The 25,294-nt window shown below is 44.6% G+C and overlaps 1 protein-coding gene across 4 annotated transcripts in view; it reads left to right on the forward strand.

Moving 5' to 3' along the window:
- Positions 1–1,365: 1,365 nt before the first annotated feature.
- NAP1L4 (nucleosome assembly protein 1 like 4) overlaps positions 1,366–25,294 on the forward strand; it is a 47,725-nt gene continuing 23,796 nt past the window's right edge. For 3 of the 4 annotated variants that reach the window (XM_032268409.1, XM_032268407.1, XM_032268410.1), the window contains exons 1-7: positions 1,366–1,499; positions 13,267–13,296; positions 14,165–14,223; positions 17,803–17,902; positions 21,706–21,847; positions 22,396–22,482; positions 24,011–24,142. In XM_032268409.1, coding sequence (XP_032124300.1) covers positions 13,283–13,296; positions 14,165–14,223; positions 17,803–17,902; positions 21,706–21,847; positions 22,396–22,482; positions 24,011–24,142 — 534 coding nt within the window. In that variant the 5' untranslated portion in view covers positions 1,366–1,499; positions 13,267–13,282. Of the gene's footprint in view, positions 1,525–13,266; positions 13,297–14,164; positions 14,224–17,802; positions 17,903–21,705; positions 21,848–22,395; positions 22,483–24,010; positions 24,143–25,294 lie in introns of all 4 variants that reach the window. The other variant, XM_032268408.1, reaches the window with a different exon arrangement.

A 25,294-nucleotide genomic window follows, 5' to 3' on the forward strand; every position in this document is an offset into this window, starting at 1 on the left:
GACGGGGTTTCCCCATGTTGGCCAGGACGGTCTCAATCACTTGACCTCATGATCCAGCCGCCTCGAACTCCCAAAGTGCTGGGATAACAGGTGTGAGCCACCGCGCCCTGCCTAATTATTATTAATTTTTTTGTAGGCAGGGAGGGGTGCTCTTGCTATGCTGCCCAGGCTGGACTTGTTGCCTCTACCTCCCAGAGTGCTGGGCTTAGAGGCCTGAGTCACGGCGCTCCGCACTAATTTTTTTTCGGAGATGAGGTTTCACTATGTAGCCCAGGCTGGACTTGAATTCCTGGGCTCAAGGGATCCTCCTGCCTCAGCCTCCCAGCTTCCCTTTGAGGTTTATAAGCGACCCTATGTTCTTAAGCCCCCACCCAGGAGCCTTGAGATGGTTCCAGATTTTCCCCATTACAGGAATAACTTGCTAATAATAATTGTTTCAAAAGTAACCTCACCCTAAAAAAGAGAACGTTTCGGAAAAAAATGCACAGAAGTCATGAAGACCCGCGATGGCACGGTTGAACATGGAGCTGAATCAGCCTCAAAAGCCCCAGCGTAGGGGTTATTTTCCAATCAAAGTGGATGTCTTTCTACAAAATGTGGAGAGGCTGGAGCTGGTACCTTCACCCCAGCCTAGAGGGCACCCTGAGAGGCAAGGCCCCGCCGTCTGCCCTGCTCTGCTTCAGGGGCCTGAGCTGAGGGCCCAGCGCGCCCTGCCTTTCCTCCCGGTGCGGCAGGGTCTCCCCCAGGCCAGAGCTGGGCTGCTGGGGCACTGCGGGGCTCGGGGCGCGCGGGGAGAGACGCAGGAAGTGGGTAGTCCCGCCGCGTCCGCGGAGGGACCCAGCCGCACCTCTTCGCAGGCGTGTTCTCCGACCTGGGACCTCGGGGGTGCGCAGGGGTTAGGCTGAGGCCCCAACCACGAACGGGGCTGGGAAAACGGCTCCAGGCGGAGGGGCCCCCGCGAGGTACGCAAGGAGTTGCGCGAGGCGCCGCCGTGGGAGGCGCGGTTCTCACATCGGCGGAGCGCGGAGGGCTGGAGGCACCGCCCGGCGGCGGACGGGATGGAACTGGGGCACTGGGAGGGCGCAAGAGACGAGGACGGCCGGGGCCCACGGAGGGCCGAGGCGCCCGGTCTCCCGCGAGGATGCGGTGCCACCCGGGAGGGTCCCAGGAGCGTGGACCCGGGCCCGCCCGGAAGGAACCACACCGCGTCTCCACCGCGCCCCGTCCCATTTAAAGAGGCGGAGGAACGCAGGGCGCCTGCCGCGCGGAGGAAATTTGCATACGGCGCGGCGCTTCTTCGGAGGCTTCTGATTGGCTGCCGTCTGCGGCGCGAAGCGCAGTGGACTTGCGCCGCGTTCGCCCAATCGCAGCCCGTCTTGCTCGCGGAGAGAGGAGCCAGGAGGCTCGGCCAATGGGAGGCGGCGTTGTTGGCGGCCACGGCGGCGCAGCCCCAAAGTGAGCGAAGCCACGGTCGCCGCCACTGCCGCAGGAGGCGCGAGGTGCGGAGACGCGGGCGCTGGGCGGGTAACTGCGCGCTGGAGAGGGCGGCCGGGCCGGGGCTGGCGGGAGGGGCCGCGGGGCCGGGGTGGGCAGGGCCGGCGGCCACCGAGGGAAGCCGCGGGGCGGCGGGCAGGGGCGGGGCCGCGTCCTCGCCTGGGCGGACGGCGGCGGCCGCGACGGGCCTGGGGTTTGGGGCCTGGAGCCCGGGCCTGGGGCGCTGGCGAGCGGCCCCTCCCAGACCCTGGGGCGCCCCGCCCGGCCGCCCGCCGCCCTGAAGGTCAGGGCGCTTTGTTCTGCGCCGCGGGCGGCCTCCTGGGCGGCGGCCACGCGGAGGAGGCGAAGACGGCGAGAGGCGGCGGCCGCTCAAATCTCCCGCTAGCCCGGCCCGCCCCGCGTGCGGGGGCCGCGGCGGTTCCACGGCAGGGCGCGCCGGAGCGTTCCGGCTTCCCGTTTTTAAGGTGGCGACGTCCGGGTCCTCTCGGTTAGATGTTGAGGAGTTTGAGCGTTTCCGTGGGGCGATGGTCGTCGTGAGCCTCGGTGGGGTCGGGCTGGGCTCCCCGGGGCTGTGGTTGTAAGTTTCGCGTGGCCGAGGGCATGTCTGACGGGGGGGGTCCTCGGCCTCGCTCCTTCGCTGTGGGTGCGCTGGGCGGCGTGCGCTCCCCCAGGACTGGCCGCCTGGGGGGCTCAGACCGGTCACTCACGGGACGCGCTGCGCTAGCCCAGGTGGGCAGTGAGTCTTCACTGTTTTAAAGTCCGCTCTCGCAAGGGAAAAGCGAAATCTCCAAATGTCATTGTGCGTGTTACGGATGGGAAAGTGCCATGCTTTTCTTTCCGCTCAGAGATGGCGAGAGAGGTCACGTTTGTGTATTTTGACACGACCAGAGTCTTGTCTTTTTTTTTTTAATTTTCCCCTTCTGAGTGTTCTCCGTTCACCCCAGCGGAGGATGGCCTGGTCATGATAAGACTTTTAACCGTCCGCAGTTCTCTGATTGCGGTGCAGGACGCAAACAAGTTTAGGGTCCAGTAAAGGGGACTCCAGCCGTGGGACCTTTAGACCCTCACGTGTGTCACATCACCTGCCTGGGGGACTCTGCGCCCCTCTGGCAGGAAGGTCCGCCGTTTCATCCTGTTGTCGGAGGAACCGTCGGGGCACATACCCAAGTCTGCATTACTCTTTCCTGTAGTAGCCCCTTGCCTCAACTTCCTGCGTTTATACGTGTAAAAATAGACTTTTGAAAATTCTCTTACCTTAAAAATACACAAGTATATAGATGAGGTTGTTGGACCTCAAAGGTAAGTCTTTTTAAGTTACTGCCCTCCTGCAGTAGTAAATATACCTCTAAATGACTAATACCTGTTCACTGCGCACTAGGCCTCCAGCCTAATTACGTGTGTTAACTCATTTCATAATCTAGTAACCTGTGAGATCAATACTATTGTTTTTCCATTTAACCACTCTGGAGGCCGAGGCCCTGGGAGTTTATGCATAATGACTTGCCCAAGTTTAGATAAAGACCCGGGGCGGTTTTAACTTTACCCAGGTTTATCGTTTCTGTAGAGGGAATGAAAGAAGTTTTAAAGAAAAATTGTTTTCATTATTGTACTAAGCCTAACTGAACTCTGGCTTGTGTGGAGTTGAGCTGCTTGATCTTTACCACCTCGAAATTATATTATTCCACAGAATGCCAAATGCCTCCCATAGTAGAATTTTGAGATTCAGACTGGGGTGAACGATTGCTGATGGAATAAATAATACGCAAATGTAAAATGAAGTTCAGAGAAAGGAGCGTGGTGATAGCATCCGGATATATTCCAAAGATTAAGTGAGGGACTGCAGAGAGAAAAATGAATTATTTAATAGTAGTTCACCAGTTTACTTAGAGACATTTTTATGAGAATTTTAGGGCCTCATGGTGTGATTTTTATAACACCTTACTGCTGTCTTAAATAGCTGTTATTATGTATACAATTGCAGTCTTTTTTTTTTCCTGGTTGAGCAGTTACTGTTACAGAATGTCTGCCATTGCTTGTGCCTGTATATCATAACATCTTAACAGTTTGTGAATTCTGTTGTGTAAGCCTTAAATCCTGTATTAGTTTTCGAAATGAATATAGTTATTGGGGAAATTGGTTGAATTCTTTGCAGTAGCAGAGAAATTTTAATCATTTTTAAGTTTCATAACCTTGGTAAACTGAATTCTGAAAAGTTTACACGTGTTTTAGGGTTTCCTCAAAATGTACAGGATATTGTTTGCAAATTAGTCATTTGGACATCGGATTCTTCTGTAGGATTTTGAGATTTTTACCCACAAGAGGTAGTTCTTATTTGTATGGCAGTTAAGTACCTGGGCATGGGATGTGTTCACCCCTTTACAGTATGAATTTGAACTTGAAGCTGAAATCACTTCCATTAACCTATCAGTTTTTAGTAGCCTGTTGTTATTGATGGCATATTAATTCCCTGTGTTAGCTATTTGCAGCTAAGTGTGGAGATTGAAAGCTTTATTCTGTTTTTCTTCTTTTGAGCAATTGGTAGTCTCTAGCATCTGGAGGAAGTGACCTCATATATATGTACATATAGTAGTGCTTTTCTTTCTTCCGTTTGTCTGCAGTTTAAAAACTATTGTGATAAATTTATGTTGTACTTTCAAAAATTTTGCGAAAGGGCCTTAATTTTTCAGTTTGTTTTGGAAGAAAAATACTTTGTGGGCAAGAAGGTGATTTAAATTCCTGATGGCCTATGGGCCATCAGCTGTGTGAAATAGGCAAATGCTGTTACAGCTGGGAACCAGTGATGGTTTATATTTGAATGACAGCAGGGACGAGCTTGTTGGGCGTTTGGCCTGAGCCTGCTAGCGGAGGAGTACTTACTTTTTGTTTGCTTGAAGGAAACTGTTTTACGCATCCAGAGTCAAAAGCTGGGTTACTTGGTTTGATTCTTCCACCACTACGGCGATGGGAAGTAGCTGATCTCTGCAGGAAACTGCTCTCATCCGGCCTCAGCTTAATTTTTGTGGGACCTCTGAGGTTCGAATTTATGCCTCCCGAAACTACAGTTGTAAGGTTTGTCTTTGAGCATGTAGTAATGGAAAGCCCTTATCGATGGGTAGATAGTAAATAATTTTGTATTTGACTGCTGTGAAATTTGTAAGAAGTAGTTTGTGATGATGGATGTAAATTTGTTTTCCTCTGGCAGCCGTTCGTTTCTCATTCTGCCTCTTAAGAGAGAACAGGGCTGCTTTACTTTGTTTGCCAGAGCTTTACATTTTGCATTTAGTAACAGAGGCATTGTGTTTTTTTTAATTATGGAAACTATGAAAGATCACTTTGTGAACTTTACTTTTGGATTTTGACCACTTCGTAGCCTTAAATTTCTTCCTACAAGTATTCTCTGTGTTAGCTGTTAAAACTAAATGTACGTTCATTCCATGTCCTTGGGACTTTTAAAAATGCGCCATGCATTTATCACTATCCAGAAAAGCCTGTTCAAAAACGAGATGATTTCTGTTTAATTAATTTGCGGTAGAAAGAATGACACTACTCTTTTATGTGCAAAGTACATGTTTACTCAGTTACTGAAAAGTAGCTTTCAGTGATTTGCATCTGTTTACTTATTCATGAGCATCTTCTATGTGCTGGGCACAGTTCTAGGTACCGGGGCCTCCCACTGAATAAAACAGAAGGCTTTGCCCTGGTTTCTGCTGTGGGAGACAGACGGACAAGTTAGAGGGTGGTAGGTGCTTTTGAGAAACTGGTGAGGAGTAGGGATTTTGGTGGTCGCAATTTGAAATAGGTGGAGAGGGAAATGCCTTACTGACAAGGGGACAAGATCTTTTAGTATGTACTGGATTAAGAAAAGTGTTTTCTCATGGAGTCGTGTACTGATGAATTGCCCAGGAAAGAAGGGTGGCGTGTTGAGCAGGTAAACAAGAGTCCTTGCCCTCGTGGAACTTGTTCTTTAGAGGGCAAACATGTATTATTCATTGCCTTTTTTTTTTTTTTGAGACTGAGTCTCACTGTGTTGCCCAGGCTGGAGTGCAGTGGCACAGTCTCGCTGCAACCTCTGCCTCCTGGGTTCAAGCAATTCTCTTGTCTCAGCCTCCTGAGTAGCTGGGACTATGAGCGCCCACCACCATGCCCTGCTAATTTTTGTATTTTTTTTTTTTTTGAGACGGAGTTTCGCTCTTGTTATCCAGGCTGGAGTGCAATGGCGCGATATCGGCTCACCGCAACCTCCGCCTCCTGGGTTCAGGCAATTCTCCTGCCTCAGCCTCCTGAGTAGCTGGGATTACAGGCACGCGCCACCATGCCCAGCTAATTTTTTGTATTTTTAGTAGAGACAGGGTTTCACCGTGTTGACCAGGATGGTCTCGATCTCTTGACCTCGTGATCCACCCGCCTCGGCCTCCCAAAGTGCTGGGATTACAGGCGTGAGCCACCGCGCCCGGCCTTAATTTTTGTATTTTTTTTTTGTAGAGATAGTGTTTTACCATATTGGTCAGCTGGTCTTGAAGAGGTGATCTGCCTACCTCGGCTTCCCAAACTGCTAGTATTACAGGCATTAGCCACCATGCCCGGCTTAGGATAATGTTTTAAAGCAATGAATAGGTCAGGTGTGGTGACTCATGCCTGTAGTCCCAGCACTTGGAAAGGCCGAGGCAGGTGGATCACCTGAGGTCAGGAGTTTGAGACCCTCTTGGCCAACATGGTGAAACCTCATCTCCATTAAAAATGCAAAAATTAGCTGGGCGTGGTGGTGCATGCCTGTGGTCCCAGCTTCTTGGGAGGCTGAGGCAGGAAGGAGAATGGCTTGAACTTGAGAGGCAGAGGTTGCAGTGAGCTGAGATCATGTCACGCTGCACTCCAGCCTGGGCAACAGAGCGAGACTCCGCCTCAAAAAGCAAAAGAAAAAAAACGAAAACATTGTCTTGGAAAGTTTAACAACATGATTAACTTCTGATCCTGGACAGTGGTAGTGATAGATTCCGTCAGGAGTCTACCAGCCAGGGCAATAGAAATGAAATCTGGAAGGTCTCAGGGCTTCGTATATTTGCGAGGTTTTGTGGGTGGGGATGCTGGGGTGTCCTGCAGGGGTACCTTGATTCTTTGTGAGGATAGATCATTCTTTTTGCTCCTTCTGATGTCCTAATCTAAAACATCCAGTACTCGTGGAGGATTTGAACCTGTGCCCAATGACTGGTCCGACTCCCTCTCGGATTGAGAATGTCGATTGCCATTCCTCAGACTTAATGTGGGTCAAGCAATTGTGCTTCAGAAATTCTTTACCTTACTACCTTCCCTAATTTTGTAGGAGTTATAGGATGTAAGGAAATTATAACAAGTCTTGTCAAAATATTAATTACATTTGAATTAATTTTAATCCTTCAGTTATCTCCTATAAAGACATTGAGGACCTTTGACTTTATTAAGGCAGTAAATATATAAAAGTTTTGGGAAGTATGACCATACTCTCTAGCTTTGTCTGTCAAACATGGGCCACTTTGTTTCTTTTCGTTTGATTGGGTTGGGTTGGGTTTGGGGGTGGGGGTGGGTTTGAGACAGGGTCTCACTCTGTTGCCCAGGCTGGAGTGCAGTTGAGCAATCTTGGCTCACTACAACCTCCACCCCTCAGGTTCAAGTGATTCTCCTGCCTCAGTCTCCTTAGTAGCTGGGACTACAGGCGTGTGCCACTATACTCAGCTACTTTTTGTGTTTTTAGTGGAGATGGGGTTTCACCATGTTGTCTAGACTGTCTTGAACTCCTGACCTCATGTGATCTGCCCACCTTGGCCTTCCTAAGTGCTGTGATTACAGGCATGAGCCACCGTGTCTGGCCATGGGCCAATTTTATAGTTACTGTAGCTATAGAGTAGATGTTTTCAGTTCAGAATTAGGAATTTAAGGCTATATTTTGTTACAAAAATTTAAAAAATTTTCATATGAAATTAGTTGTTTGGGGTAAAAGGAAGTTAACCCATAAATAGAATTGCTACAGTGTCTTATATGAGTAAAAGCAGAACATTTATTCATGTAATCATGGGACTTTGGTTTTTTTCCAACCCTATTAACTGGGTGAAAATTTGCTTGCCCATTCGAATTTAGAATTGTAGACATAAAGTTTTTGACCTTGAGAGGGAACCTAAACTTTAGAAAACGTTCTTTTGTCTGGTATCCCTGTCATAATTTAACTTGATTGCCTTTTTATTTATTTTTAATTATTATTTATTTTTTAATTAACACAATCATATGTATGATGTGTAATGTGGTGTTCTGAAGTACTACACATTTCGGAATGGCTAAGTCAAGTTCACATTAGGTGGTATACTGATTCTGACAAGAACACTCAAAAAAATCTCAGGAATTTTTCAATTGTGTGATACATTGTTGTTGACCCAGTTGTACAGATCTCTTGATTTGCCTTTTAAAAGTGAGAGAACCTTCTGGATGAGTCTTTGGACTGGGGTTTTATAAGCTAACATTAAACTGAACATATCAGCATTTAAAACAAATGGTATTTATTTTCCTCAAACCTGTCAATTTGATACAGTAGTTCCTTATAACTTTCTGTTTTAAGAGTGATAGGGATTGCTAAACAAAAATAATTCGTGATGCTGAAGCTTGACTGACTGAACTCTAGCTTGTTTATATTACACCGTGGCTTTCCTCAGACAGATGGAGTGCTCCTTATCCCAAAATCAAAAATGGAAATCCTCCAAATTCGGAAACTTTGTTAGTGTTGACGCTAATATTACAAGTGGATAATTTCACACCTGACTTCATGAGATGCGTCACAGTTAAAACTTTGTTGCATACACAAAATTATTTAAAATATTGTATAAAATTACCTTTAGTCTGTGTGAATAAGATGCATAGGAAACATGAATGAATTTCATGATTGGACATGGTTCCCATCCTCAAGATGCCTGGTCATGTTTATACAGATATTCCAAGATCTGAAACACCTGTGGTCCCAAGCATTTCAGATAAGAGATACTCAACCTATCTAAAGGGTGCAGTGTTTAAAGTAACTCCATTTGTTGGTTTCATGTCAGGGAATAGACATAGTCTATATGCATGACAGTTAGAAAAGTGCGAAGAGACCTGGCCTGCTGTTACGTACTAGGCAATTTGTCTTCATTAACAGCTTCTCAGGTAGCCACTGTCTTCTGGTTTGTGGATGATGAAACTGAGGTCCAGAAGAAGGTTATGCAGCTGGGAAATGATAGGGGTAGGATTTGAAATCAGGCTCTTCAGTGTGTGTGTCTACCTGTTCTAGGCATTGAGTTCGGGGTTGGTTGGTTCTTTAGTCAAAATTATTTTCTTTATTGTGTAAATTCATTATTTTGTTTTTCTATCCTTGATTTAGCACTTTTTTAAAATAAAAAGAATATTGTGTTGAGTTTAATTTAACTGCCTTGTCATCTTGTCACCAAAAGTAATATTAAACAGCACATGCTGGGCTGGACATGGTGCCTTTTTCCTGTAATCCCAGCGTTTTGAGAGGCCAAGGTGGGAGGATCACTTGACAATAGGAGTTGAAGACCAGCCTGGGCAGCACAGCAAGACCCTGTCTCTCTCTATAAAAAATAAAAATTAGCCAGGTGTGGTGACACATGCCTGTTGTCCCAGCTTCTTGGGAGGCTCAGGTGAGAGAGTCACTTGAAGCCAGGAGTTTGAGACTGCAGTGAGCTACGATTATACCACTGCACTCCAGCCTGGGGAGCAGAGTTGGACTGTGTCTCCCAAAAAAAAGCACATGCCTTCGCTGGAATTGAGTGAATCATTGTATCAATGGACTCTGTTAAGTTGGAACAGGTACCATTCCACGGGAAGGTGAATCACTTCAGCCCATGTCATAAAATAGGTTGCTTAAGCATTCAACCGATACTGTGCCAGGAACTAAGGACTCGGGGACTGCATAGTGAACAGAATCAAAAGGGAATATTTTTGTACTCCATTTCCAGACAAAATGGATTTCTTGGAGATATTGCTAAACAGCAGGACTTTGACCCTGACTAAGCTGTTGGCTTGTCACCTGTTCCAATAGCAGCAACAGAATCTTTTTTTTAAGATGGAATCTTGCTGTGTCGCACAGGCTGGATTGCAGTCTTGGCTCACTGCAAACTCCTCCTCCTGGGTTCAGGAAATTCTCCTGCCTCAGCCTCTCCAGCTGGGATTACAGGCGTGTGCCACCACGCCCGGCTGATTTTTGTATTTTTAGTAGAGTTGGGGTTTCACCATGTTGGCAAGGCTGGACTCAAACTTCTGATCTCTGGTGATCTGCCTGCCTCAGCCTCCTAAAGTGCTGGGATTATAAGTGTGAGCCACCGCGCCTGGCCTAGCAGCAACAGTCTTTAGTGAGCAGGTAGAAACAGCCAGAGTGAAGTGGTGGGGGTACTAGGTAAAGGTCAGGAGTCCTATTTGAAACACAAACGCATGTTTTACTCGTCATGTAATCTTGGATTAGGCACCTCACCTTTCCAAGCCTCAGCTTCTTTTCACAAAAACTGAGGATAGTCCCTCCCTAGTGGAGTTGAAGTTGGTTTATATAAAATGTATGAAGTGCCTGACATGTAGGTGCCTTGCTAGTACAGGCGGTGTTGGAGATGAATTGCGTGGCTTTATGAGGTATTATTTATTGGGTGGTGAAAACAAGAGTCTGTCCGTTAAACTGACAGTGATAGATGCTTCCAGGTCAGTGGACTCCTTTCAGCAATTAGTGTGTGTGTGTGGTATAACGAAGGTGCTGTTTGATATATTTGTTAGGCAGTGGCGGGCTTCAATTAAGTAGCCAAATTATAGTTGATGTGTAACTAACTAGTTTTATGTATCAGAATCCATTCATGCTTTTTGACCCAGAAATGCTACTGTAGCGGTCATGCAGTTGCCGTATGAATTAAGGCTAACTGGGAGTTGGAAGCCATGTAAGCTGAGATGTTCATGGAGACATTATCAAAGCATATAACAGAAAAAAATTCACCTCACTATTTTCAACTGGTAGATGGTGTTTTAGCTCTTAGAATGTTGTCCTTAAGCAATTACTTAGACGTCTGACTGCCTCACACCTTGCATTTGTAATATGAGAGAAGGTGAATCTAACCTCAGGAATACTGTGCAGCAAACATGGCAGAGGAGCCTGAGTGGGAATCAGTGTGGGGAGGTAGACGGGGCCTGAATTGGTAGGAATGTGTATTTTGCAGAAGGTGACAGGACCTTTTTTTTTTTTTTTTTTTTTTTTGAGACAGTTTTGCTCTTGTTGCCCAGGCTGGAGTGGTGCAGTGGCGTGATCTGGGCTCACTGTAACCTCTACCTCCCGGGTTCAAGTGATTCTCCTGCCTCAGCCTCCCGAGTAGCTGGGATTACAGGCATGCACACCACACCTGTCTAATTTTGTATTAGTAGAGATGGGGGTTTCTCCATGTTGGTCAGGCTGATCTCGAACTCCCGACCGCAGGTTATCTGCCTGCCTCAGCCTCCCAAAATGCTGGGATTACAGGCGTGAGCCTCCGAGCCTGGCCTTTATTGAAGGGTTTTTCGATCTTCACTGACTAGGGCTGGGTTTGGGTTGTTGCTGTGGTCGTGATGGTGAGCATAGCCAGCCGTTGTAGGATTTGTTGCTCACCCCCCACCCCCCCCCCACCCCCCACCCTGCCGCCTTTTTTTTTTAAGACGGGGTCTTGCTCTGTTGTCCAGGCTGGAGTATAGTGGGACAATCATAGCTCACTGTAGCCTCCAGTCATCCAATTCCTGGGCTCAAGTGATGCTCCTGCCTCAGCCTCTCAAGTAGCTGGGACTAGAGGCATCAACCACCACGTCCTGTCGCATTTTTTTTCCCTCGTTTTGTGCTGAGACAGTTTCGCTCTGTCTTCTAGGCAGGAGTGCAGTGGTGTTATTCTGGCTCACTGTGCTCAGGCGATTCTCCTGCCTCAGCCTCCTGAGTAGCTGGGACTACAGTTTCGCACCACCACGCCTGGCTAAGTTTGTGTATTTTTTGTAGAAATGGGGTTTCCTCATGTTGCCCAGGCTGGTCTCAAACTCCTGAGTTTTGGTAATCTGCTTCCCAAAGTGCTGGGATTATAGGTGTGAACCACTGTGCCTGCTGCATTTTTTGTCCTTTTTGGTTTTCATCTGCTTCATTAAAACAAATAATTTAGTTTTTTGAAAAAAGCAATGTTAATACTTGTATTTTGAATCTTAAAAATAGCACATTTTATTTTGAAACAGTAAAAACCTTAATTTAAAAAAGTAGTTGAGTTAAATACAGAACAGTTGTAGATCATAATTGGAGCTATTTTTCTTAAATGTAGAGGGTTTTGTTGTTGTTGATTTGTTTTACCCTAAAGCTGTGTGATTCAGAGGTTTGGGGTTTGCTGAGATACTGGAATGAACGTTGACCAGTTTTCGGCTGGAACAGCCCTTTAGTGAGGCTCTCAGGTGTATTTACCACATCTGAGTTTAAGGAACTTCATAACCACACCTGTTTACTTTACATTTAAGGATGTTTTTAAGCGATGCCTTTAGCTTAAAATACTTTAAATGCATTTAGATTAGATTTTGAAATTGTATAGGCCAGGCATGTTGACTCACACCTGTAATCCCAACACTTCGGGAGGCTGAGATGGGGAGGATCTCTTGAGGCCAGGAGTTTGAGACCAGCCTGGGCAACTTAGCCAGACCTTGTCTCTACAAAAAAAATTAGCTGGGCCTGGTGGCACGTGCCTGTTGCCTCAGCTACTCAGGAGGCTGAGGTGGGAGGATTGCTTTAGCCCAGAGGCTGCGGTGAGCCAGGATTGCATCACCACAGTCCAGCCTTGGCAACAGTGAGACCCTGTCTTTAAAAAAAAAAAAAAATGTAAATTTTATTAATATCGACTCCTGTTTAAGAAGCTCCCTAGAACCCACCCTTTATGTTCAGTTATAATGTCATCTAGTTCTATCAGTATAGAAATAATCGTCTTTAAAAGTGGGATAATACTGAGTACATTATGCCAGGTTTTTACGCAAGCAGTACATCCTCGGCGTAGAAGTAATGGAAGATACGGAATAAACAAATGCAATTAGAAAATAACCCCCTAAGTTAATTTGAAAGTGTAAACACTAGTAAATGCTTTGAATTACTCTAAAATAATTGAACTAGCAGTAATATATGTTTGTGTTGCCAAATTGTGTCATAAAAGATAAGGTAAATTAGAATTGATGTTATTTTGAAGTATGGTTATTTTAGTGCCAATAAGAGTTTTTTTTTTTTAGATGGACTTTTTCTCTTGTCGCCCAGGCTGAAGTGCAGTGGTGCGATCTCAGCTCACTGTAATCTCTACCTCCTGGGTTCAGCCTCCCAAGTAGCTGGGATTACAGGTGTAATCCTACCACCCTGCTTGGCTAATTTTGCATTTTTAGTAGAGATGGAGTTTCACCATGTTGGTCAGGCCAGTCTTGAACTCCTGACCTTAAGTGATCCACCTACCTCAGCCTCCCAAAGTGCTGGGATTACAGGCATGAGCCACTGCGCCCGGGTGAGAAATTTTTATGAGTCAAGTTTGTGTGTGATGAAATGCACAGATCTGAAGTATGTAGTTTAATGAGTTTTAACAAATGCATTTATCCAGGTAACCTCAGTCAAGATCTAGAACATTTTCAATACTCTAGAAAGTTCCCTCCTGCCCCTTCTAGTGGACTCCATCCCATAGGCAACCATTGTTTTAAAAGTATATTGAACAAATATTTTTGTTTATGAATATAATGATTACAACTGTTTTTCATTTATAGGGATAAAAACATTCAGATGGCAGATAACAGGTAAGCCAAAGTGGGCTTTGTTTATTGAAGTTTAAAATTCAGTTGGTGAGCAACAGCCAAGCCATGTTTCAATAAGCATTAGAATCAAAGTTAAGTGCATTTCAGGGTCTAGCTGATGGCTCATTCCTGTGTGTGTACTGGAGCACATGAAGAAATTACTTCAGACATGATCAGTACCTCAGAGGTTGACACTTACAGATCCTTTATGGAAAGCAATCATTGTGCTCTCCCTGCTTTGTAACACCCCTGGGCTGAAGTCAGGTAACTAACTTGACACTATCCTAAGTGTCTGTAGTTGTCAGTGATCTAGTGGAAGATTCTCTTTTGTGGATTGAGGGTCACTTTTAGTTGTGTATGTTATATGATGTTTATTTTTTTATGAGGGAAGTGTGTCCAGGCATCTTTAAAAACTGTTTGCTGGCTAATTTTATACTTTCCATGGCTAATTTTATAAAGCCACTTTGGGCACTGTCTTAACTTGATAAGATTGCCTTGCTCTGATCACATGAGCAGCTGACCAAACAGTAACATGCTTGTTGGTTGATGGGTTTGGTTTGAGGGCTGGGAGCAGTGTTTTGAAGAAAGAAGATGTAGAAATGAAAGTTGTCTTAAGAAGCTTTGGCCAAGATTGGAAATAACTTTGTAGGGCTGTATGTTTGGGAGAAGAGGGGGTGTTACGTAATAGAATGTTTTTGTAACAGAGGACAGTCTCTTAGGTAACATAGACACAGTAGTAATGGTCTTCTGCCCAAATCTGATGTCACTGTAGAGATACCTCTTAATATATTGAATAAGAAACCTGTCCATTTGTGCTATGTCTTTGGAACTTTCTTTATAGTAATACTTTTTAAACATACTGTTGTTTTAGTTTTTCAGATGGCGTTCCTTCAGATTCCGTGGAAGCTGCTAAAAACGCAAGTAATACAGGTCAGTTCACTGCACATGAAAAACATAGCAGTTGGAGAGGAGATTGCAGGATGGGGAATCTTCTCTCTGGAACCATTGATTAATGCAAGTAAGGGATTCCCGTACTTCAGTGATTTTTTTTTTTTTTTTTTTTTTTAGGAAAGTTAGATTAATTAAAATGAAAACTCAGTTTCTCATTAATAAAAGATGTATTTATTGTTTATTTATTATAGGAATTCAGACTCTACAATAGGAAAGCGAAAGTACAGTGTACCTTCTTGTGCCTGCCATTACTCAGCTTTAGTATTGATCAACAAATGACCAGTCTTTTATTTTTTGAGGTGGAGCCTTGCTATGTTGTCCAGGCTGGTCTTGAACTCCTGGGTTCAAGCGATTTTCCTGCCTCAGCCTTCCAAGTAGCTGGGACTGCAGGCACAGACCACTGCACCTGGCCATTTGCTTTTCTGCCTATACCCTTAGCTTTCCTTCCTTTGGTTGTTTGGAAGCAAATCCTAGGAATGTCATTTTGTTCATAAATTCACAGATGTGATATCTTTCCCCCATTAAAAAAAACCCTATATATCTGTATTCCCCAGTCCCTCCAAACTGTTTGAAAACAAGTGGTGGGTTTCTTTTTTCCTAAAACTTTTCTACAATGCCGTTACCGAGAAACTTAACATTGGAACAATACTGTTATCTAACATGCAGTCATTTTCCTATTTCCCGGGTTTTCTCAGCAATTTTTACCCCACACCCAAATCTAGCACCTACTCAAGGATTATGTATTTTGTTTTGTTCTAGCTCCTTTGTTCTAGAGTCATCCCCCTACCTTTTGCATCTTTTCATACATTGACACATCAGAGTGGCGTGAGCCACTGTTGTCTTATAGAATGCCCACAGTCTGGATTTGCCTAGTCATTTCTTCCTGATGAGATTCAGGTAAACATTTGGCAAGAAGGGCACACAGGTGACATGATGCAGTGGTCATTGCTTCGGGAGGCACATGATGTTGGCTCAACACCTGTCTGGGGACACTGAGATTGATGACTTAATGATTAAGACAGTGCTTGCCAAATTTCTCTGCTATCAAAGTCCTTTGACCTTGCAAGCCGTCTGTCAGGACGTATAGATATCTTCTGCTTCAGCAAACTTTCACACAGTGATTTTAGCACCCATTGATGATCTTGCCTGATAACATTGGTGGTTGCAAAGGGGTGTTTTTCTAATTCTGCCAATTCTTCCACACATTCCATTAAAGAAGAACTTTCCCTTTCCTTATTTTAGTGTCGCTGTAGACTCATGAATTACTGGGTTTTTTTTTTTTTTCTTTTTTGAGTTGGAGTTTCATTCTTGTTGCCCAGGCTGGAGTGCAATGGCACAACCTTGGCTCACTGCAACCTCCACCTCCTAGATTCAAGTGATTTTCCTGCCTCAGCCTGCCGAGTAGCTGGGATTACAGGTGCCCACCACCACGCCCAGCTAATTTTTGTATTTTTATTAGAGATGGGGTTTTACCATGTTGGCTAGGCTGTTCTCGAACTCCTGACCTCAGATGATCCACCTGCCTTGGCCTCCCAAAGTGCTGGATTACAGGCGTGAGCCCCTGCACCTGGTTGAATTACTGTTTTTATTCAGTGTGTTGTCAGTTGCCATCATTTTTCTTCTTGGTGTGCAAATCGTCCCATTTGGCCAGTGGGGATCCCTTCAGGCTGGATTCTGAGACCCCACCCCCCCCCCTTTTTTTTTTTTTTTTTTAAGACGGAGCCTAGTGCAGGCTCGAGTACAGTGATGCAATCTTAGCTCATTGTAGCCTCTGCCTCCCAGGTTCAAGCCATTCTCCCTTAGCCTCCCCAGTAGCTGGGATTACAGGCACATGCCACCACGCCCGACTGATTTTTGTATTGTTAGTAGATACAGGTTTTCACCTTGTAGGCCAGACTGGTTTCAAACTCCTGACCTCAGATGATCTGTGCACCTTGACCTCCCAGAGGGCTGGGATTACAGGTGTGGGCCACTGCCTCTAGGTTCTTTCAACTCTTCGGTTTTTGAGTACTTCTAGCTTTTTAGTGTGATATTCCATTTTATCTTGTATTTTCCTTGCCCTAGACCTGGAATCCACTGTTAATTCAAGAGACTTTGATCCTTCTAAAGGAGGAAGATACTTACTTGGTTGGTGCAAAAGTAATTGTGGCTTTTGCCATTACTTTTAATGGCAAAAACTTCAATTACTTTTGCACCAACCTATTGAAACCAAAATACAGATACTAGATGTCATTGTTTGTAGGCCCTTTCAGTGGACAGAGCTAGAGGAGATGTGTGTTTGTATATGCATGAGTATTTATATACTGTATACGTGTACATAGTTTTATATATACAAATTATGTATGTTAAATACACTTCAAGTGCCTCATGTGAGTGGTTGTGTTTGCAGTTCTATTATAAACGTTTAAAATTGAGTGCCTAGGCCAGGTGCAGTGGCTCAAGCCTGTAATTCCAGCACTTTGGGAGGCTGAGGCAGGCAGATCATGAGGTCAAGAGATCGAGACCATTCTGACCAACATGGTGAAACCCCGTCTCTACTAAAAATACAAAAATTAGCTGGGTGTAGTGGTGCATACCTGTAGTCCCAGCTACTCAGGATGCTGAGGCAGGAGAATTGCTTGAACCCAGGAGGCAGAGGTTGCAGTGAGCCGAGATTGTGCCACTGCACTCCAGCCTGGAGCCTGGTGACAGAGTGAGACTCTGTCTCGAAAAAAAAAAAAATTTTTTTTTTGAGTGCCTACTTGGTGTGTTAGACTTACCACATCATGGGAGAATAGTTGGGTATGTACTAGCTCTGAGTGAGGCAAGAGTGATGAGTTTGGGTTTCTGTATTGTGTCATTAGGAGGGAAATTAGAGTCTGTATCACAAGCCAGATGTCTGCCACTCCTTAGTCACAACTGAGTAAAAGGACAGTCACTGCCCTCACAGGGTCTCATTCATTGGTTTATTGGGAAATGGGCTTCTGAATACAAACACCTCAGGACTGTGAGCTCACTACACACCTGGGTTAGCCGTAAGTGGGTGGAATGGTCGAAAGTGCTTCCTAGACGGAGGTGGGTTTGGGCAGAAGAACATTCAAGGCAGGAGCAGCACATGCAAAGAACAGTGCCGTCAGGGGCTGGTGAGCGTTGGGCTCTCCTAGACTGAAGTCCATGGCACCACAGTGAACGAGGGTGCTAGCGGGTGCACTTTTGCTTTGAGGAACTGATCTCGTCTCTGTTCTTGGCATCTGGACACCACAATGGGACGCATGGGTAGACCACCTGAACTTAATTATTAATGATGTCCTCAGTCGTTTAAGTCTGCAGCTAAACAGCCGCAGAGAGAACCAGGACTCCAGGTATTTGTTCAGTAGATTTGTAATGACCCATCAGGTGATTAACCTAGAGTGTTAAATGCTTTTAAAATAAATTTTAATTATTTTCAAAACATGTTTAAGAAGTCACTGGTATACGTATTTAGAAATTAGATGTATAGGTAATGTTACTAATTTTTGACTCTTGGCTATTGTGTGTGGTGGGCATATTTTAAATATGTTTGGTTTTAACTCTTCATAGAGAAGCTCACAGATCAGGTGATGCAGAATCCTCGAGTTTTGGCAGCTTTACAGGAGCGATTTGACAATGTCCCTCACACCCCTTCCAGCTACATTGAAACGTAAGTATGCTGCGAACAGGGTCTCGTGCAATTTGAAGAAACGAAAGGAAGACAAAGGAAAAACCATTGTTCAGTTACTCAGAACAGGAATACATGTGTTTTTCATTCCATAGACATTGTCTCTGAGAGAGAGGCACTGATAAGAGAGGAGTGACCCTATACCCTGTGCTTAGGCTCAGAGTTTGCTTGGTGGACAAGTAGAGTGTCTTATCAGTTGTCTGATAGGAAGTGCACAGTGCCATCTTGTGGAGGGCTGGAGGACAACTGGTGGCTTCTAAGTTAAAGAACTACTCCTTCCTGGCTTACCCACGTAAGCCTGTGACACTGACACCTTAAAAAAAAAATTAGCTGGGCATAGTGCTGCACGCCTCTGAGTTTTCACTACCCCTCAGCCTGGGTGACAGCGAGACTGTCTTAAAAAAAAAAAAAAAAAAAAAAGTGGGGTCTTGCTATATTGCCTAGGCTGGTTTTGGTTTTGAACTCTTGGGCTCAATTGGTTCTCCTGCCTCCGCCTCCCAAAATTCTGGGATAACAGGTGAGCCACCACACCTGGCTGACACCTTTGCTTTCTTACAAGAGGCCTATGTCCTAGATGTATTGCAATATGAAAATGAGAAGGATGGTGATCCTCAGATGGCTCGTCAGGACCTCCCTGTCTTAGTTCTGGAAGGAATTTTGGTTTTTGAGTTGGAGTCTCACCCTGTTGCCCAGGCTGGATTGCAGTGGCATGTAATAGCTAATTGTAACCTTGAACTCCTGAGCTCAGGTAATCCTTCTGCCTCAGCCTCCAGAGTAGCTGGAACTATAGGCGTGTACCACCATGTCTGGTAATTTTTATTTTTATTTTTTGAGAGGCATGAGCTGTTACTGGGCTTCCATCTATAATTGGGTCAGGGCTTGGTGTCTCAGAGGTCCCATCTTACATACTGGTTTCCCCAATTAGGACTACCAGGGCTATTATGACAAGAAGGGGACTTTGTATTTTTTTGAGACAGTTTCACTCTGTCACCCAGGCTGGAGTGCAGTGGCGCACTGTCTCAGCTCACTGCAACTTCTACCTCCTAGGTTCAGGTGATTCTCCTCCCACAGCTGGAATTACAGGTGTGAGCCACCATGCCCACCTAGCTTTTTTGTATTTTTATTTTTTTAATTTTACTTTAAGTTCTGGGGTAGATGTGCTGAACTTGGGTTTGTTACATAGGTGTACATGTGCCATGGTGATTTGCTGGATGCTTTTTGTATTTTTAGTAGAGATGGCATTTTGCCATGTTGGCCAGGTCAGTCAGAGTTTGCTTTGCCCATTTAGAAGCTTTTCAGGGGATTACTTAGTGGGTAAGAGTTTTTCATGTTATTTTTTTGCAGATTAGATTGATGGGATAGAGTGATACTGAGCAGGAGTGGCAAGAATTAAGAATGAGTAATGGTTTCTGGTTTTCTCGCTTTAAAACTGGGTTAGTGGGGTGGCATTCTGTGAGAAGAACTGCCTGGGTGGCAGCAAGTTTGTGTGGGACTAGAAGTGGTTCCTTATTGGCCATATTCCAGGAAAAGTGCCCTCAGGGGCCTGGGTGTAGTTGATATGAATGATTGGGAGGACTGCTGGGGGCACACTAGGGTCTGATTTGTTTAACATGCTTTGTCATTTTACTTCAGTTGGAAAGTTTCAAAAATTAAACCAATTTAAAATTGTATAATAAGCCAGACATGGTAGCTAACACCTGTAGTCCTAGCACTTCGGGAGGCCAAAGCGGGCAGATTGCTTGAGCCCAGGAGTTTGAGACCATCCTGGGCAATGTAGCCAAACCCCATCTCTACAAAATGCAAAAAAATTAACTGGCCTGGTTGTGTGCACCTGTAGTCCATCTACTTGGGATGCTGAGGTGGGAGGATCATTTGAGCCCAGAAAGTTGCGGCTGCAGTGAGCTGAGACTGTACCACTGCACTGCAGTCTGGGCAACAGAGTAAGACCTGTCACAGTAAATGAATGATCACTGCAAAAAAGAGGTACAGATGCCAGTGAGAGTCTTCCATGTTGTTAAGCTCTTTATGCTTTTCCCTTGTTTTCATCTACTAGCAGTAGTTCTAGAATGTTAAACATTATTTGAGAGTCTTTGCTTAAATTAAGGACCTTTAGCTTGAGGTAGCTGTGGTTATGTTTAACCCAGGAGAGGTCCTTTGGGATGCAAGGCAGTTGTTCCAGTACCTCCCAGCCCAGTGATACCTGTGTGAGAATTGCCTATTGTGCTGTGCAGTGTGTTGTTGGAGGGTAAGTCATGCGCTTAGACTTCAGGACTCTGATCATGTGAATGAGTATTCAAGATGCAGGACCCAGGGCCTTGCCCCAGGTAGATTATTTGGGTCTGTGATGAGGCCAGGAATCTGTTCTTCAGTCCACATGATTGTGACCAGGGGCTTTATTTTAAACACATAGTTCTGATGGGTTAAAAACAGGGATTTCTCTTCTGATTTATAGAAGTTATACATACAAACTAAAATATTTTTTAAAACATAAAACAGGATTGAAAGACAAACTCATCGTTGGCCTGACTCTAAAAGACAAACTTGTGTTATTTATGGTCTGTGTTTCTGGGATTTTTCCTCCAGTGTGTTAACAAGTGGACTCCCGCGTGGTACTGAGTATTCCAGGATGGTGTGATGATGAATAGGCCGTGTTTGAATACTGTTGAACTTCCATTGTGTAGTTTTCAGTTTTACAGATCTATCGATGGACACTCCTGCATGAATACTTGATTAGGATAAATTTTTTTTTTTTCCTTTTGGTAAGATAGGGTCTTGCTCTGTTGCCCAGGCTGGAGTGCAGTAGTGCAGTCATAGCTCCCTGCTGCCTTTACCTCCCAGACTCAAGTGATCCTGCTGCCTCAGCCTCCCGAGTAGCTGGGACTACAGGTCAGGTGCACACCATCATGCCTGGCTATTTTAAAAAGTTTTTTGTAGAGAGGGGTCTTGCTGTATTGCTCAGGCTGCTCTTGGAGTCCTGCCCTCAAGCAATCCTCCCACCTCAGCCTCTGAAAGTGGTGGGATCACAGGCATAAGCCACTGCGCCCAGCCTGAAGGATAAATTCTTAAAGGTAGAATTAGTGCGCCCAAAGAACATTTTCAGTATTTCTGCCCTTAAGAAAGATGAGTCAGTTAGAGGGCTTCTTAGCCCTTAGCCTCGTAAAACGTAGGCGTTTTGTTTTGGTTTTAATTGCCAAATTGGTAAGGAATAGATGAGCGTTTTTAAATGTTTACATTATTTTGGATATTTTATTTATTTATTTATTTATTTTTGAGGCGGAGTTTCACTCATGTTACCCAGGCTGGAGTGCAATGGCGCGATCTCGGCTCACCGCAACCTCCGCCTCCTGGGTTCCTCCTGAGTAGCTGGGACTACAGGCGTGCGCCACCATGCCCAGCTAATTTTTTTGTATTTTTAGTAGAGACGGGGTTTCACCATGTTGACCAGGATGGTCTCGATCTCTTGACCTCGTGATCCACCCGCCTTGGCCTCCCAAAGTGCTGGGATTACAGGCTTGAGCCACCGCGCCCGGCCAATTTTGGATATTTTATGAGATTGAATCTTTCTTCATGTTGGACAATATGTGTTTATTCTTTTGTGAATTGTCTTTTCTGCTTCCTCCTGTACCCTTTTTTCCTATTGGGATGTTCATCCTTAATGATTTTTAAGAGGCCTTGTTCATGGTAAGGATGTTAGTTCTGCTAACCTGAATTTATTTTAATAGAATAGAAAGGCATGCTTCCTTATTTTGCAGGCATGAGGATGTTTCTCGTATTCTCTTTTTTAGTTTACCTAAAGCAGTAAAAAGAAGAATTAATGCATTGAAACAACTTCAGGTGAGATGTGCTCATATAGAAGCCAAGTTCTATGAAGAAGTTCATGACTTGGAAAGAAAGTATGCAGCATTATACCAGCCTCTCTTTGACAAGGTAGGGGGCTCTGTTAATGAGTTTAATATACAGATAGTCTCCAGCCTTCGACGGTGTTATGTTCTGATAAACCTAGTATAAGCTGACAACATCTAGGGCAAAAAGGCATCTCACCTCCCGGATATATAGCTTAGTCTGGACTACCTTAAACGAGCTCAGAACACTTTGATCTTCCACAAAGCCTGTTTTATAATAAAGTGCTGAGTGTCTTGTGTCCTGTACTGAACACTCCACTGAGAGTAGAACACAGTGTGGCTCTGTGGGTGCCCAAAGTGTGGTACCTTCTGCACCATCGTGAAGTTGAAAGTCTTCAGTCGAACCATTGGAAGTCGGGGAACATCTTTATTTTAGATCTTTAGGTGAAACATCCAGAGTTACCCAGGGAAACATTCAATATTTTTCTTTGAACCTTAAGAATTAGAATCTTAAAATAGTTATAAAAATAGCCAGTTTTCAAAGTCTTTTTGTAGACATTATTTATACATTTAACTCTTGAGTTTCCAAATAAGCTAATAACATAATTCTCATAAGGCTTCATTTTTATGTAGAGAAGAGAATTTATCACCGGTGATGTTGAACCGACAGATGCGGAATCGGAATGGCACAGTGAAAATGAAGAGGAGGAGAAATTGGCTGTAAGTCTTTAGAAAAATGTGACTCATGTTCTGTTTAAATACTGTTGAAAATAAGCATTTTTACATGCTTTTTAATTACTAGTAAACTTCGGTGCTTCTCACAGTAGGTGCTGCTGCATCATTAGGTTGGGTGTTTAGATTCCTTTCTGATGCGGATCTAGCATCTGACACAGCCCTGTCAGTTAATATGAGGTGGAAGATGTAGTGCCGCCTCAGTTATCTGTGGACAGGAACATATTGAAATAAGGGATCAGACGAACAAAGGTCGAAACATCAGAGAAAGCAAAGATCAAGAGGAGTTGCTCCTGTGTGCTCAGTCACTGGAAGATGGGGGGAGTTGTGAGGCGAGTACCTTTCTGCTCAGTGGCATGGACTAGCGTGCTCCCTGAGAGGTGCTCAGCCAGTGGATTGGTTGAGTATGGTTGTTGCGGTGTGACCGTCAGTCACCCGCGCACAGCCGCCTTCTAGTGACTGGTCCCATTCCAGTGCTTTGAAAACTCCCAGTACACAGGTTAACTTTGTCAGCCTGATTTTCTGTTTGGGAGACAAGTAACTTTTATGCTATGATAATTTTTTTGCAGTTTTTATTTGTTTGTTTTGAGGTGTATGATAATTTTGGTGGCCATATGTGTTTTTGATCCTTTAAACATACGTAGAACCTATAGCCATGGCTATAGATTAATATAGTTGTGAATCATTTTCCTACAGCTGAAGGGAAATCTGCCTTCACTGATTTAAAAAGCCTGCAAGATCATTTCATCGTAACAATCCCATTTGGCAAGACATTGAGAATTTACCATGGTTCCGTTTAGTGTTGTGTTTTACTTCCCTTGGTCTACCTTTTCCCTGGGGCCTGATGTTATAGAACTCCCCTGCACTTTGCCAGGTAGCCTTTCTGGTCACTTTCTGATGGTTGCATAGTGTCCATGAAACGGCATTTATAGCCATTTCCTTAGAGCTGGGTAAATTGCTGAGTACTTTCTTGCTGAAGATACTGCTGCAGCAAATTATTATTTTTTTTTTTACTTCAACTTACTGCCCCCTGCCCCGCAAATTTTAACCAAAGGTCAGATTATTAGTCCAAGTGGACTTATTTATCCTTGCACTGGACTTTTTTCACTGGGTGATAGATGTTCTGCATATTTGTGTTGCATCTCCCTAAGTTTGAGGTACAGTCTTTGCGTCTGCATTTGTGGTGACGATTGTCTCAAGATGGCACCTCATAGAGCTAGCACAGGGTGGCCATTCCCAGAGCCGGTGGCACTTTGTCATCTCTTTAGTTTTTTCACCTTTGATGTGAGATCATATCATGGAATTCCATGTGGACGTAATGTCTTGAATGCTTTTTTCCCTCAGAAACGTGAAAAGTGTCACATGGCCCAGTGAGTGGCTTGGAGATGCAGACTCTGAAAGAAAGGATTTTGATCGGAGATAAGACAGGGTTTGGAAGTGATACTGAGCATTAAGCCACTGAGTTATTTGTAAATTTGTATTTTTGTGATCTGTTTGCATCTTTTTTTTTTTTTAGGGAGACGTGAAAAATAAAGTAGTCATAACAGAAAAAGAAGCAGCAACAGCTGAAGAGCCAAATCCCAAAGGAATTCCAGAGTTCTGGTTTACCATCTTTAGAAATGTAGATATGCTAAGTGAATTAGTCCAGGTAAGCACATTTCTAAGTTGTAGAGAAATTACTTGGTAGTCTTCTTTTTTTTTTTTTTTAGAGACAGAGTCTCAGTCTGTTGCTAGGCTGGAGTGCAGTGGTGCCATCTTGGCTCACAGCAACCTCTGACTATCTGGTTCAAGCGATTCTCCTGCCTCAGCCTCCCTAGTAGCTGGCTTACAGGCATGTGCCACTACCCAACTAATTTTTGTATGTTTAGTAGAGATGGGGTTTCACCGTGTTGGCCAGGATGGTCTCGATCTCCTGACCTTGTGATCTGCCTGTCTCGGCCTCCCAAAGTGCTGGGATTACAGGTGTGAGCCACCACATCCAGCCTACATGGTAGTCTTCTAACATTACTTGTCTATGGTATTTTTGAAGCACTAAACTCGGCCTTTGAAAGGTAGTTCATGGTGGGCAGAGGAGCATTTTCTTTGACCAGGACCTCAGGTGACCAGTCCTAATCTCACAGTGAATGGTTTATTCACACTGGTAAATAAACCACTTCCATGCTGTCTTTTGCAGCTTTTGGTAGAAAGCCAGGTACCTCTGAGTCTCATCCAAAACTTTCCAATCAGTTCCTTACCTTTTACCCCCTATAAAGGTCTCTTGCCTTGCCTGTGGAGAAGCCTGTGAATAGATTCAGAGCCCACCTCCATCTTACTGTGGTGTGAGTGCACAGGAAAGCGTCAGAGTAGGATAATTAATTTTGAAGGGATGAAGGGTGTGCGTACACACATCTCTAAGTTTTGAACAAGTTGCTAATGTTTTCTGAACATTTCTTTTGAAAAAGTACTTTTTTTTTTTTGAAAAGGCCAGGCATGGTGGCTCATGTCTATAGCCCCAGCACTTTGGGAGGCCGAGGTGGGCAGATCGTTTGAGACCAGCCTGGGCAGCATGATGAAATTCCATCTCTGCAAAAAATTACAGAAGTTAGCTGGGTGTTGTCGTAGTGTGCGCCTGTGGTCCCAGCTCCTTGGGAGGCTGAGGCAGGAGGATCACCTGAGCCCAGGAGGTCGAGGCTGTGGCGAGCCATAATCACGCCACTGCACTCCAACCTGGTGGGTTGCAGAGTGAGACCCTGTCTCAAAAAATATGTATATAGCCAGTCTTTCTGTTTTTGTCTTGCCTTGATGTTTTACTTTTTATGGT

Source organism: Sapajus apella, unplaced genomic scaffold (assembly GCF_009761245.1).
Source record: "Sapajus apella isolate SASKATOON/1434 unplaced genomic scaffold, GSC_monkey_1.0 scaffold181, whole genome shotgun sequence".
NCBI classification, from domain to species: domain Eukaryota; kingdom Metazoa; phylum Chordata; class Mammalia; order Primates; family Cebidae; genus Sapajus; species Sapajus apella.